This window comes from Salvelinus sp. IW2-2015, linkage group LG4q.2, assembly GCF_002910315.2.
Source record: "Salvelinus sp. IW2-2015 linkage group LG4q.2, ASM291031v2, whole genome shotgun sequence".
NCBI classification, from domain to species: domain Eukaryota; kingdom Metazoa; phylum Chordata; class Actinopteri; order Salmoniformes; family Salmonidae; genus Salvelinus; species Salvelinus sp. IW2-2015.
The window spans coordinates 9255609-9270372 of record NC_036843.1 but is presented as its reverse complement, the minus strand read 5'-3'; the positions used below and the strand labels follow the sequence as shown (position 1 = coordinate 9270372).

General features: G+C 42.2%; 2 protein-coding genes across 4 annotated transcripts in view; one reads left to right on the top strand and one right to left on the bottom strand.

Moving 5' to 3' along the window:
* The window catches only part of LOC111963249 (zinc finger protein DPF3), a 47633-nt gene extending 34733 nt beyond the window's left edge, over nucleotides 1–12900 (top strand). For 2 of the 3 annotated variants that reach the window (XM_023986562.2, XM_023986560.2), the window contains exons 5-10: nucleotides 6176–6271; nucleotides 7209–7272; nucleotides 8719–8844; nucleotides 9254–9382; nucleotides 9487–10210; nucleotides 10384–12900. In XM_023986562.2, the coding sequence (XP_023842330.1) occupies nucleotides 6176–6271; nucleotides 7209–7272; nucleotides 8719–8844; nucleotides 9254–9382; nucleotides 9487–9650 (579 nt within the window). In that variant the 3' untranslated portion in view covers nucleotides 9651–10210; nucleotides 10384–12900. Of the gene's footprint in view, nucleotides 1–6175; nucleotides 6272–7208; nucleotides 7273–8718; nucleotides 8845–9253; nucleotides 9383–9486 lie in introns of all 3 variants that reach the window. The other variant, XM_023986561.2, reaches the window with a different exon arrangement.
* Nucleotides 12705–14764, bottom strand: part of LOC111963248 (regulator of G-protein signaling 6-like) — a 63648-nt gene continuing 61588 nt past the window's right edge. Inside the window, 1 exon segment of the mRNA XM_023986558.2 lies at nucleotides 12705–14682. Coding sequence (XP_023842326.1) covers nucleotides 14632–14682 — 51 coding nt within the window. The 3' untranslated portion in view covers nucleotides 12705–14631.

Here is a 14764-nt window from a genome sequence, read left to right as displayed (position 1 = left end):
GCAATATACTGATATAAACTGATATAACCCGTTTAAAAATACTACATTATGATGTTTTTTAACACCTATATTGAATAAAATCAGAGCCGGATATATCTAAGGCCTATAACGAGAGCTTTTCAGAATGCCATCCTGAGGTCTGTCTTGGCGTCATGACGAACGTTGAAAAGAGTGCACCCCCGGTTCCAAGAGCTTTTATGACCGGCCTCAGATTGCCTAGCAACCCCATTCCAATTCTCACTGCTTATGACATCTAGGGGAAATCGTATGCAGTGCATGTCGACTCATAGATTACATGCAAATTAATAAACTGACCCTGGAACACGAGTGCCCCGATTTCAGATTTCTCACTTCCTGACAGGAAGTTGCTGCAACTTGTTCTGTTTTACTCACAGATATAATTCACGGTTTTAGAAACTAGAGTGTTTCTCTATCCAATAGTAATAATAATTGCATATTGTACGAGCAAGAATTGAGTACGAGGCAGTTTAATTTGGGAACAAATTTTTACAAAAGTGAAAACAGCGCCCCCATATTGACAAGAAGTTAATGGCAACCTTTGTCAGATTTTTTTTAAACTTCAGGAAAAAGCAATACCATGCAAATCTGAGACGGCGCTCAGATAGAAACAACATTTCTCCGCCATGTTGGAGTCAACAGAAATACGCAATTACATCATAAATATTCCCTTACCTTTGATGATCTTTCATCAGAATGCAGTGCCAGGAATCCTAGTTCCACAATAAATCGTTATTTTGTTCGATAATGTCCATTACTTATGTCGAATTAGCAACTTTAGCTAGCATGTTGTAGTACACGTGTCCAAAACTGGCGCAAGTGAAGGCAAATGTCGGACGAAAACTTCAAAAAGTTATTTACAAGTCGAATAAACTGGTCAAACTTTAGTTGAGAATCAATCTCTCAGGATGTTGTCATCTTATATATCCAATAACGTCCCAACCGGAGCATTTCTTCATTTCTGTAAAAGTAATGGCACACATTGACATCCGCATGGCTAGCGTGCGTGACCAGGAACTGGCAATCTGCCAGACCAGTGACTCAAATAGCTCCCACCTGGCCCCACATCACACTAGAGGTTTCATTCCACGTTCTACTGACTGTTGACATCTAGTGGAAGGCGTATGAAGTGCAAACAGATCCATAAATTACAGGATTTGTTGAATAGGCGATGACTTTCACATCGACCCCTTTTTCAAGAATTTTTCACTTCCTGTTTGGAAGTTTGCCTGCCATATGAGTTCTGTTATACTCACAGACATAATTAAAACGGTTTTAGAAACTAGAGTGTTTTCTATCCAACAGTAATAATAATATGCATATATTATCATCTGGGACAGAGTAGGAGGCCGTTCAATTTGGGCACCAATTCATCCAAAAGTGAAAATGCTGCCCCCTATCCCTAAAAAGTTAATGGATTTCGCCTTTGAGTTGTCTCGCTGAAATGTTCTTACTCTTTTAAATGACTGATCGACTTGAACTTGTTTTTAATTGTTGGAAGTGTGCGATTTAGTATTTTTCTGCTTTAGTTCTGTGTAGCGCTGTATTTTTTTGTGGCATCATTACATCATATACCTGCGTTATATAGGTATGCACGTCAAGTTTGACATCRGTTTTGCACATCGSCGTTAAACTAGACATCGTGCCGATTCCGATATGCTCACAGAAGTTTTTATATCGTGCATCCCTAATATTTACATTACCCGACCATCCCCAGTAAAACTAATCTAGTCCGAATAGGGTTTAAGGCATTGTTCTCAATCCAAATATGCTGGTTAATTTAGCTATTATGCACATAGCAACATAGGGAAAGATGCCAATTCTATGGCGCGCGGACATAACCAACAAGGTAGAAAGTGCATGTTAAAATACTATTAGATTTATTAGTGTTGCACCATTATTTTTACATACAGTGCATTCGGAAAGTATTCAGACCCCTTCCCTTTTTCCACATTTTGTTACGTTACAGCCTTATACTAAAATTGATTTTTTTAAATAAGACCCTATAATGAGTTTGCCAAAAGGCACCTAAAGGACTCTGACCATGAGAAACAAGATTCTCTGGTCTGATGAAACCAATATTGAACTCTTTTGCCTGAAGGCCAAGCACCACGTCTGGAGGAAACCTGGCACCATCCCTACGGTGAAGCATGGTGGCCCAGCCAGAGCCCGGAATTGAACCAGATCAAACCACTCCGAAAATACTGTGCAGCGATGCTCCCCATCCAACCTGACAGAGCTTGAGAAGATCTGCAGAGAAGAATGGAATGAACTCTCCAAATACAAATCAAGTGTAAAAAGAAAAGGGGGGGTCAATGTAGATGATCCGGGTGGTCATTTGATTAGTTGTTCAGCAGTCTTATGCTTGGGGGTAGAAGCTGTTAAAAGAGCCTTTTGGTCCTAGACTTGGCGCTCCAGTACTGCTTGCCGTGTGGTAGCAGAGAGAACAGTCTATGACTTGGGTGACTGGCGTCTTTGATACTTTTTTGGGCCTTCCTCTGACACCGCCTAGTATATAGGTCCTGGATGTCAGGAAGCTTGGCCCCAGTGATGTACTGGGCTGTACGCACTACCCTTTGTAGCGCCTTATGGTCAGGTGCCGAGCAGCTGCCATACCAGGCAGTGATGCAACTGATCAGGATGCTCTCTGGTGCAGCTGTATAACTTTTTGAGGATCTGGGGACCCATGCCAAATCTTTGTCTTCTGAGGGGGAAAAGGTGTTGTCGTACCCTCTTCACAACTGTCTTGGTGTGTTTGGACCATGATAGTTTGTTKGTGATGTGGAYATAGAGGAACTTGAAACTCTCGACCCGCTCCACTCCAGTCTCGTCGATGTTAAAGGGGGGCTGTTCGGCCCTCCTTTTCCTATAGTCCACAATCGGCTCCTTTTGTCTTGCTCACATTGAGAGAGAGTTGGTTGTCCTGGCACCACACTGCCAGGTCTCTGACCTCCCTATAGGCTGTCTCATCGTTGTCGGTGATCAGGCCGACCACTGTTGTCGTCTGCAAACTTAATGAGGGTGTTGGAGTTGTGCTTGGCCACGCAGTCATGGGTGGACAGGGAGTAGAGGACGGGACTAAGCACGCACCCCTGATGGGCCCCACTGTTGAGGATCAGCGTGGCAGATGTGTTGCCTACCCTTACCACCTGGGAAGTCCAGGATCCAGTTGCAGWGGGAGGGGTTTAGGCCCAGGGTCCTTMGCTTAGTGATGAGCTTTGTGGGCACTATGGTGTTGAGCACTGGGCTTTAGTCAAATAGGTRTTCATTTTGKCCAGGTAGGAAAGGGCAGTGTGGATTGCGATTGCATCATCTGCGGATATGTTGGGGTGGTATGCGAATTGGAGTGGGTCTAGGGTTTCTGGCATGATGGTGTTGATGTGAGCCATGACCAGCCTTTCAAAGCACTTCATGGCTGCCGACGTGAGCGCAGGTTACCTTCGATTTCTTGGGCACAGGGACTATGGTGGACTGTTTGAAACATGTAGTTATTACAGACACGGYCAGGGAGAGGTTGAAAATGTCAGTGAAGACACTTGCCAGTTGGTCCGCGCATGCTTTGAGTACACGTTCTAGTAATCCATCTGKYCCCACGGCTTTGTGAATGTTGACCTGTTTAAAGGTCTAGCTCATATCAGCTACGGAAAGCGTGATCACCCAGTCKTCTGGAACAGCTGGTGCTCTCATGCATGCTTCAGTGTTGCTTGCCTCGAAGCGAACACAAAAGGCATTTAGCTCATCTAGTAGGCTCGTGTCACTGGGCAGCTCGCGGCTGGGTTTCCCTTTGTAGTCCGTAGTAGTTTTTAAGCCCTGTCACATCCGAAGAGCGTCAGAGCCGGTGTAGCAGGATTCAKTCTTAGTCTTGTTTTGATGCTTTGCCTGTCTGATGGTTCTTCTGAGGGCATAGCGGGATTTCTTATAAGCGTCTGGATTAGTGTCCCGCTCCTTGAAAGCGGCAGCTCTAGCCTTTAGCTGGATGTTGCCTGTAATCCATGGCTTCTGGTTGGGGTATGTACGTACGATCCCTGTGGGGACGACGTCATCAATGCACTTATTGATGAAGCTGGTGACTGAGTTGGTAATACTCCTCAATGCCATTGGATGAATTCCGGAACATATTCCAGTCTGTGCTAGCAAAACTGTCCTGTAGCATGCGCGTCATCTGACCACTTCCATATTGAGCGAGTCACTGGTACTTCCTGCTTTAGTTTTTGCTTGTAAGCAGGAACCAGGAGGATAGAATTAGGGTCAGATTTGCCAAATAGAGGGCGAGGGAAAGCTTTGTATGCATCTCTGTGTGTGGAGTAAWGGTGGTCTAGAGTTTTATTTTGCTTTTTCCTCTGGTTGCACGTGACATGCTGGTAGAAATGAGGTAAAAAGGATTTACATTTCCCTGCATTAAAGTYCTCGGCCAATAGGAGCGCCGCCTCTGGATTAGCATTTWCTTGTTTGCTTATGGCCTTATACAGCTCATTGAGTGTGGTCTTAGTGCCAGCATCTYTTTGTGGTGGTAAATAGACGGCTACGAATAATATAGAGGAKAACTCTCTTGGTAGATAGTTGGGTCTACAGCTTATCATGAGGTATTCTACCTCTGTCGAGCAATACCTCAAGACTTCTTTAATATTAGAAAAAATACACACACCCCCGCCCCTTGTCTTACCAGAGTAGCTGCTCTGTTCTGCTGAAACACGGAGAAGCCAGCCAGCTCTATATTATCCGTGTCGWCGTTCAGCCAAGTMTCGGTGAAACATAAGATATTACAGTTTTTAATGTCCCGTTGGTAGGATAGTCTTAATCGTAGATCATCCAGTTTGTTTTCCAAGGATTGCACGTTGACCAATAATGCGAAGGGAAGTGGTGGTTTACCTACTTGTGTGCCAAGCTTGTAGCGTCATACCCAAGAACATTCTAGGCCAGGGTTGGGCAAACKTTTTGGCACGAGGGCCACATCGGCATTTTGAAATTCAACGGAGGGACACATTATTTAGGGGACCAATTGTTTAAAATCAATTTGAGGGGGCCTCCTGAGTGGCACAGCGGTTTAAGACTGCATCGCAGTGCTTGAGGCGTCACTACAGACCCGGGTCCGATCCCAGGCTGTGTCACAGCTGGCCGTGACTGGGAGACCCATGAGGCGTTGTCTGGGTTAGGAGAGGTTTTGGCAGGCCGAGATTTCCTTGTCCCATCTCGCTCTAGCGACTCCTGTGGCGGGTCGGACGCCAGATGTACAGCGTTTCCTCCRACACATTGGTGTGGCTGGCTTCCGGGTTAAGCGAGCATTGTGTCAAGAAGCAGTGTGGCTTGGCTAGGTTGTGTTTCGGAGGACGCACGTCTCTCSACCTTTGCCTCTCCTGAGTTGCAGCGATGGGACAAGACTGTAACTACCAATTGGATACCACGAAGTTGGAGATATATATATATATTTTTAAAATTGATTTATGTTTCGCGGGCCGGATTCAAGTGCCCGACTGGCTGTACTATGCCCCCTTTAATCGCTGCCAAAAATGCTTCAACAAGTACTGAGTAAAGGGTCTGAATACTTATGTAAATGTGATATTTCAGTTTTTTATTTTTAATAAATTTACCAACATTTCTAAAAAATAAGATTTTGCTTTGTCAATATGGGGTATTGTGTGTGTGTGTAGGTGAGGATAACTAATACATTTTAGAATAAGGCTGTAATGTAACATAATGTGGAAAAAGTCAAGGGGTCTGAATACTTTCCGTAAGCACAGTAATATAACCATATACAATTTCAGTATCACATGTCTTAGGGTGATGAACTGTGCCATCCCCATGGCTTCTACAATGGATTTGTGCACTGAGACACCGCAACTCAGACAAATCAGACAGAAACCCCCCCCCCCAAAAAAAATTGGCTGCTCCACTAAAGAAATCTCGGTTGACCAACAGCCTATCGACCAAACAATCGACCAGTCGGCTAAATGGGGTCAGCCCTTATAAGGGCATACTGTCATAACGTGCTCAAATATGCAAATAGCAAGTATCAGAGGTTTATAGCCTTATCATATTTTATTACAGCCATCTATCCTGGACACATTTTATTACCTTATTTTATACTTCCTCAGACAGTCAGGCAGTGTCTTTGACCTCTAGACAAGAGGGAGATCTCTCTATTCCTTTTTCTCCACAGAGGGTCTTGGAGGCTGACGCAGCTGAAGATGCTTACCATGACGATGAGGACTATGACGTGGACACCCCCAAAAAAAGACACAGAGGAAAAAGCAGGGTAGGTGATCCACAGAGACATACTGTACTGTAGTGAACTACTCCTAATGCACATGACTACCCTAGTTAATAATTCATTCATGGATTCAGTCCCTCACTGGTACTATATTTGCATTCATTATCTGGGCATCTGTGCTGGTGAGGACTTCCTGTTATCTGAATACCACTCAGTGCTAGAGAATGATCTGAATCAATTCATTATAATGCATGAAATCATCTTGGTACCATGGCTAAGTGCGATTGTATTTATACTGACAGAATTACATTATAGATTAGTATTTTTYCCCCATCACAATCCAGTCATAAGCTTTAAAAAATACCTGTCCTGAGAAACATTTCCTTTATACAGACTGTCACTATGACATTGATGACAATGGAAACAGACGACCTGTAGCTATGAACTACCATCTCACCTATTATCCTGCCAGCCAGTTGAATGCACCTGTAGAAATTTGCTTATCTGTTGGCTGCTTTCTTTGCAAGTGAAATTTCACTTACATTTATTTTATTTCCAAAATGTAAATTATTTTACAAATCACCTTCCCCCTTTCTATTCTCTGTCATGTGTATCTTTCCACCCAAAAAAACTTTTAACAAATCATAGTTTCAACTAATGGGGTAGAAATATATCCTACYATATACAGTTGTTGGCTGGCAGGAAAGATGTCAGTTTGATTTCACAGGTATTAGTGTTTGCCTGTTAATATTCTCTTGATTGKGCTGGGTCTGCCTTTATGAGGTGGTAACTTATCGGTTGGACATTTTAGTTTAGTATGATATGGGATTATACTGTAGGTTTCCTTTTCAATTGCATGACACTTTGTTGTCATGTACTTCTGCTTGCCACTTTCCTTGAATCACTGAGTCTCTATGGCTTCTGCTGGCTTAGCACTGTGGTCTCCTTGGTCACCATGGTGATGGTGGTTTTGTCCCCACAGGGTCGGATTTCAGGCCGCAGGAGGACAGACATGGATGACCAGGACAAGCCATATAGCTGTGACAGTAAGTAAATAAGTCAAGTAATGATCAATCTCCCTCGCATATCGTATCAAAAGGTGCATTATGATATCATCCAGTCATGAGACATTTGATCTCCATTTCAACTGGTTGGTTTTGTTAAAGACATTCTCCTGAAGAGAGCTGATGGTACTACCATGTCTCTGTAAGCTAGTTAAACAGTATATTTTAATCATAAAAATGGATATTGATTTCTCAGGTCTGGATGTCTTTCTACAAAGGGATTAGGTGCTGCTGTGGTGCCCTCAGGACAGCATTTCAACCATCTAGTCATCAGGTCTTAACTCAAACTAAATGAAACCCTAACATTTCAACCATCTAGCCATCAGGTCTTAACTCAAACTAAATGAAACGCCTACATTTCAACCATCTAGCCATTCAGGTCTTAACTCGAACTAAATGAAACCCTAACATTTCAACCATCTAGCCATCAGGTCTTAACTCGAACTAAATGAAACCCTAACATTTCAGTACTATGTAGATAAGTCATTCAAATCCCCCTTGGAGAACTCACACATTTATCAGAGCCATGTGTGTTTCCACTTGCTTCTTACCAGAGATGAGAAGCACAGAGGAGACAGCGTTGTCACTGTCTCAAGTAGTCCAGTAGGCATGGCATTTGCATGTGGAGAACCTAGGCAGGAKTTCTGGATTTTCTGTTGTTGTGGTGACTTTCTGAGTGGGACATACTCATGCCATTTTTCTTTCTTTCCATTTTTCTTTTTTTTTTTGCTTTGTGTTTTCTCTATTTCAGACAGATACAAACAAAAGCATAAGTCAAAAACAGCGACCTCTGGTATCTGAACTTGTTGCCTTTTAYTGGTATCTTAGTAAATTTGGATTTGTTTGTAGTTGATTAGTATTCTCAGTGATCTWAGTGGTGTACTCTATCCATTCTCTAAACAATGAGTCCATGTTGTGTGACTCTTGAAACACTTTTGTTCCCACATCAGGTTTATGTTTCTCCTGATTGTGTTCCGTATTACTGAGATGTGAACCAGTTCCCTGTATTTTCATACCTTTCCCCAACAGATAAGCTAAGCTCCACCATTTGGATCCTATCAGTCTATTTACAGAACTCAACTTGTTGAAATTCTCAAGGCATGTTTTGTTAGGCTACAGATATGACCTTACTGAGCATACTTGAAGATGCGATAAAGCCATTGTGCAACAAAATGACATGAATGCTGAAATGTGGAAAACATACTACCTGACACTACCAGTGTACCTAMTGTTGAAATGGATCCTAATGTTTTCAGTGCAGTGATGGGAACATTGTGATGTAAAGGTCTTTTTGRATTTTTACCAAATCCCTGTGTGTCTAGCTCTGAAAGTGGCACATAAATGCAATTCGTAATTTCTCTGTGTTGATAGACACATTCTAAGAAGGGAAGAACTGAGTGTTTTTGTCTGTGTTTTGTGCTCTMTCAGTCTGCGGGAAGCGTTACATGCACCGTACAGGGCTGAGTTACCACTACACCCATTCCCACCTGGCAGAGGAGAGGGGGTCCGAGTCCTCCCGATCACCCTCCGCACAGCGCTCTGACCGACACAAACGTAAGGCACGCAAACTGATATTCATGGCCTCTAAAACGTGTCTCTTCTGGTTTCACCATCCACAGAAATAGAAATATACAGAGAGCCAATGTGTGTTTTTAAACATCATGGCTATTCCTAGTTTGCAGTTTGCATATTCATGTGAGCTTTGTTGCAGTCAATTAGCTAAAGTAGGGATAGCTGTAGGTGTAACAGTGCATCAGGTTTASCTGCGCCTCATGGCTAACCACCTCCCCTGGGCTGTCAACATGTGATTTCTGTGTTCAGTGCAAGTTCACTAGCCCCATTTTTAACCAACAATGTACACAAATAATGTTTAGGTCAGCCCTGTCTGAAGACTTTGAAAACATAKTTTTTCATTAATTTTGTTCATATCTAGTTGATCCAGCCTTCTGTTCATCCTCTGCAGGTCAGAAGGGTCCAGGTAGTACTGCCATTACCAATAACTACTGTGACTCATGCCGGTGCACCCCAGGCTCCAACAAGCAGAGGGGTAAATCTGGGGAGAGGGGTCCCTGCGCAGTCTGCCGGCGCTCCAGTGAGTACCCTGCTCTGCTACACAGCATCCAAAACCATGACTATGACTAAGCTGTACTGTAGCTGTTATGTGCTACCATCATCCTGTCATCTTGTTGTTGCCAGCTGGCCGCCCAGAAGAGAAGGAGGACAGCAGGCCGTTTGCTGGGGCAGAGGAACTGTTTGGCACCACCTCGGAGAGTGACACGTCCACGTTTCACGGCTTTGAGGACGATGAGCTTGAAGAGCCCTCGTCAAACGGCAAGGGGACGCCCAACCGATACAGATAGAGAAGAACTTTCTAGGTTTAAAGACTATTTTCAATATGGATAACCTCTGGCAAAAGTCTGCTGCTTCTTTTTAAATGTTTTTATTTAAAGTGATTATTTCAGGAGAGAAATGCAAGAAGTGTTATTTTGTTATCTACTGAACCTTGTTTAATAATTTATGAATGTRTTTTTTTACATTAACTTTGAAAGCAACTGAAGGTGTCTCTAGACAAATGACTTGCTCCCTATGTGAAATGGAAAGAAGAATTTCTTGGATWATTTTTCCACTGGAGCGGAAAAGGCATATATGTTATGAAAAAACACTGGAACATGTGGATATAATTATGCTCTTTTTGGGATGATTTGCCAGAGAAAATAAAATCCAATAATTTAGTTAAATGACAATGTCTGGATGAAGAATGAATGTCAACACAAACCCTTCCCTCGACTTGTTGATGTCACTAGAATCACCATGCAGTTTGGAAAGACTTCCACTGCTTCRTCCTCTGGATTATAATAATGTGAAAATGCAGTGGTGTGAATTAGGGTTATACCAGAAGCAGGGCATGGCTAGCTGAAAGGTAAGCACCTAGGTCCTATTCAAACATAGTACAGTACTTTCTCATTTAAATACAAGGTATATTCTTATTCCATCAGTTCATGCCTTGCATTTGCCATCAACAAAGATAAAAACAACTGTTGGTTTTATGCCAGCTATTTTGGAGAYGATCTGACCCATTTGTCTCTGTTGTAGGAGTACCATGGCATGAGGACCCAGGGGGCTTTGCAGCCAGTGAGGGGAGAGGTTCAGGACCCTCACCTGGGCCTCCACACACCCCTTCACTGGGCCCAAAGACCCTATCCGTCTGACAGTCAGCCACCAAACAGCCATCCGTCCGACAGCTATAATGCCAGCCTGCCAGCGACCACATAACCTAATCTTCCCTAACTCAGATATTTTCTCTTTTTGAAGAAATTTCCCCCCCTGAGAATATGTATTGTTTTCGTCCTCTACGGCTGTGGCCACCATGCCCAGCCGGCGGGATCCAATGTGACACTGAGACGTCATTAACTTCATCACTGTGCCAGCCTGCGACCCAGGCAAGAAACCAGCTCTGACAGCCATGATGACCCAGTGACCTCACTGGAACCACCCTGAACTTTAACCTCTGCCCCTGTCATAGCGGCGGTGCTGGACTTCCTCTGTCACTTATACAACAAAACCTCTGGACTACTTAGACATTCTCTTACTCTTTTTAATGTCACTTGAGCGGGCCAAACAAATCAAGAGCTTGCTTGAATCCCTTTCATCCTGAAGTTAGAATCATGCTATGTTCCTTTTGTTTTGAACACGATATTGACAGATTGGGTTGTTGGTGTCATTTTGGTGAGAGGTGGATATTTTATTATTCTGTTTGTTCTGGCTTTGTTTATACCTCTGTCTTTCTACAATACCTACTTCTACTCAGGCGTATGATTTGTACTGCTGTTGATTGTTCTTCTCTGCATCATGATGCATTCATTGTCAGCCACTGTCCCCTGCCTGCCTCATGTGATTGTATCCCTATGGTTTAGTCATCACAATAACACGTTTAGTGAAATCAGCTTTAACAAATCACAGTATTCTGAACTGTGCCCAACCAAGTTCATGGGCACATTACTCCATATTTTCTCCTTCCTCTGACYCGCTTGTCAAACRCTTTTGTCCAGAATCACTTACATGGCATGTGTGCATAATGCAAGGATAGTTGCTTACAATTGCAGAAGGAGTCTTTAAGCTGTAAAACAATGTTATTTTTGACATTTGCTTTTAAGTGCTATATAGCTACGTTTACACAGGCAGCCCAATTCAGATCTTTTTTCTACTTATTGTCTTTTGACCAATCACATCAGATCATTTCCTATCAGATATTTTGTGTCTTAAATGTTGACTAGACACTCACTCACATGAACATTCTTAACACTGAATGCCCTCAGGGACCCTTTCATCCACAGTGTCTAGGACTTCTATGGAGAATTATTTTGGTAATCAACAACAACCTCCCCATCAATTACTGAGTTTCCATGGTAACCTCAAAGGTCTTAAGTTAGTCATATTAAATGACAACCTGGTTGCTATTATGGTCATTGTTTTCTCTCACTGGTGACGTCCTCGAACAAACAGCATGATACAGTATACTTCCAAACAACACTTCATGGAAGTCAGTGATGTCTGTCTGTATAGAAACAAGTGTCATCACCACCAATCATGTAATGGTGCATAGCTTGTATACCTCATCAAAGAGTCAAAGACACAGCAATAACCCCAGAGCTCTTAGCAAGCCTTCCTGAGTTAGGAAGCACAGGGGTCGGAATGGAGCCAAGAGATTAAATGGACTTGACCAGTCATTTTATCTTCAACTGTAAATAACTCAAATCGAGAGAATTAAGTCTTTGTTAAACTATTTTTATTGTATTGAAAGAAAATAAAGAATGAGACTCTGCCCCCTCTGGATATTTGGGGATGTTTTTCTGCGGTCCTATGTAACACTATTGTAGTAATTACAATGTTACTACCTAGTTATCACATACTGTAAATGAGAGGTCACCATGTAGACAGAGGTCCAAAGGTTTTATTATTTGGTGCCCACAAGATATCAGGTGCATGGGTATTTTACATTGATAATAGTCATCTTGCTGTTTGAGAAACTAGAAGCACAAATTCCCTGGATATGTTACATGCATAGTAATGTGCCCATACCATAAAATGTGCTTTTAGATAATGGAAATCTATAGAGTCAATTTATATACAATGCACTCTGTACATACACTATTGTGTTTGTGCCGACAATATTCTTAAACACTGACTCAATAAATTAAGCATCTCTACCTTACAGTCGAGGTTATCAGTTTATGATAATCATAAATATTAACCAGTACAGTGCATTGCAGCAACTCTAATTGAAACAATTATTGAAATAATTATCTCAGTATTTCAAGAACTTGGGACTATAACGTTCTATCTGAAAAAAAKATGTTTCTGATATAATTGGCTTTAAAGTTCCGAACCCTTTGGTCTCAGCAATTTTWAAWWYWTWWTTWTTTTTAACTTCACATGWATTGGGGTATTTAGATCACTATATAGATAGAGAACGCTGAACAGAACTATGTCAATAACTGAATTTTGACAATGCAGATTGAACATTATAGTACCAAGCTCTCGATTTGTCTTTCATAATATTGTCTATGGCATAACTGTGTACGCTAACCAATAAACTTTGATCTGAGTTGATCATGTGTGTCCCCCCCCCCCCCTACCACACGAGGGAGTTGTTGTTGTGCTGTGAATGATACCCTCTTCTAGCTCAGGTCTTTTGGGAGGGTAGAAGAGGTATCATGTACTGTATGATCCAGTTCCAGGGGTGGATGTGGATGCAATATATCAGTCAGGTGTATCTCATGAGTTTGTCCTTTCAGCAGTGATACTCCTGTTCTGTTCAGTGGTGGGATCGAGGGGACTTCCCTTTTGTTTGTGTTTGAAGATAGAAGAAGAACCAAGTAGCCTGCTGGGTCTCTGTTCACGTGGATTTTACTCCCCAGCTCAGACTCCCTAAACTCCATTTCGCCAGAGCATTTTCCCTAACAAGCATGCACACTGTTTGGCAATATAACAATGGCTTGCAACATATGATGAGCACATACACATCTCTCTGACCCAAAACTGGACTATGGATAAATGACTGAGCATGTAGGTAATGGTTTACATTGACACTCATGCAACAGAAAGGCTAGTACTGAATAAAAACTGAATTTCTTGGGCTGTTAAACTTATACTGTAGGACACCTATGATTGCGGGGTAAAATGAGGCCCTGGTCTCAATGTTCCCCTAAATAAATTATTTGACATAAATAAATATTCCTGCCACACCTCCTGTTAGGGCAGGCCACCATGTTCCACAGAGTTGTGCATGGTGTTTACTCTCCATTAGATGGTAGTGATGCAGGGCTATTTTCATTAGGGGCCTGTAAGGCATGTGAATGTCACTTAAGTATCTGACTGATCAGATGTGGCACTTATTTGGCATGAATAGGTCCAGAATCATATTTAAACCACATGATGCCGTGTAAAATACTAAATAAGGCTGAAATCACAAATTTATAAACTCATCGACATTATTGACATTTTCCATAAGGGATAGGGTTTTGTAACATTAAAGCTATCTGTATTGATTGAATCAAATGGTAGGTGTTCTAGAGTGTATGATCGTCTATGTAAAATACTAGAGCTTTCTTGTCCAGGTCTCCTTTGAAAAATAAGCCATTGACCTCAATTGGACTTCATGATTTCAATCAGTAAAAATACAACCCCAGCAKGAATTCTAAACAAACAAAATGTTTTGATGAAACATGCAATGATTCATTGTAGATTCTCTATCAAGGCCTTATACCTACTCTTGGAATGTAATGAAGCATGGAGAATTTCCCTCAAAGTTTCTTAACCGGTCTTCTATAATAACAATTATAATACCTTAGATTTATGGGCAAATAAAAAATATATTCCCAATCACTGCAAAAATAATAGGTTTTAAGTTTCCATCAGTAAACAGGATTATACGGTCTACTGTATAAGAAAAAATATGATATAGATTTAGATAGATTTTAAAAAGAGATTTGTTATCCTGCTGTCTTTATTGCTGACTGCCTAGTGAGGGCAGATGGAACTGTATATTTATATATGTATATACCCCACTATGACTCTTTGAGCTTGTATGTAGCCCTACTGTAACCGTGTGTGTCTGTGTGTGCTTGTACTGTATGCATGCCATGTAGTGAGTGGGTCAAGGCCCGCCCTGGCTGGCATGATCCATTTCTCTGTGGTTCTGTGAGTATTTCTAACCCCAGTTCTGCATGGTACTGTCTGTAACCCTTCAGAACAGAGCCTCCTGCCCCAGCACGCCCCTCTCCCMACATGGTCATGACCCCTCCAGGGGTGTCTCTCTATGCCCCTCCTGTCCAGGCAGTGTCAGGATGACTGCATCAGCCCTGTCAGCCGCTTGCCCGTCAAAGACTTACCCTGGAAGATGGAAACAAACTTTACTGGCTGGGTTTCTGAAAAATCATGCAGTCTGTGTACATTGCTGTGCCAAGAAAGTACT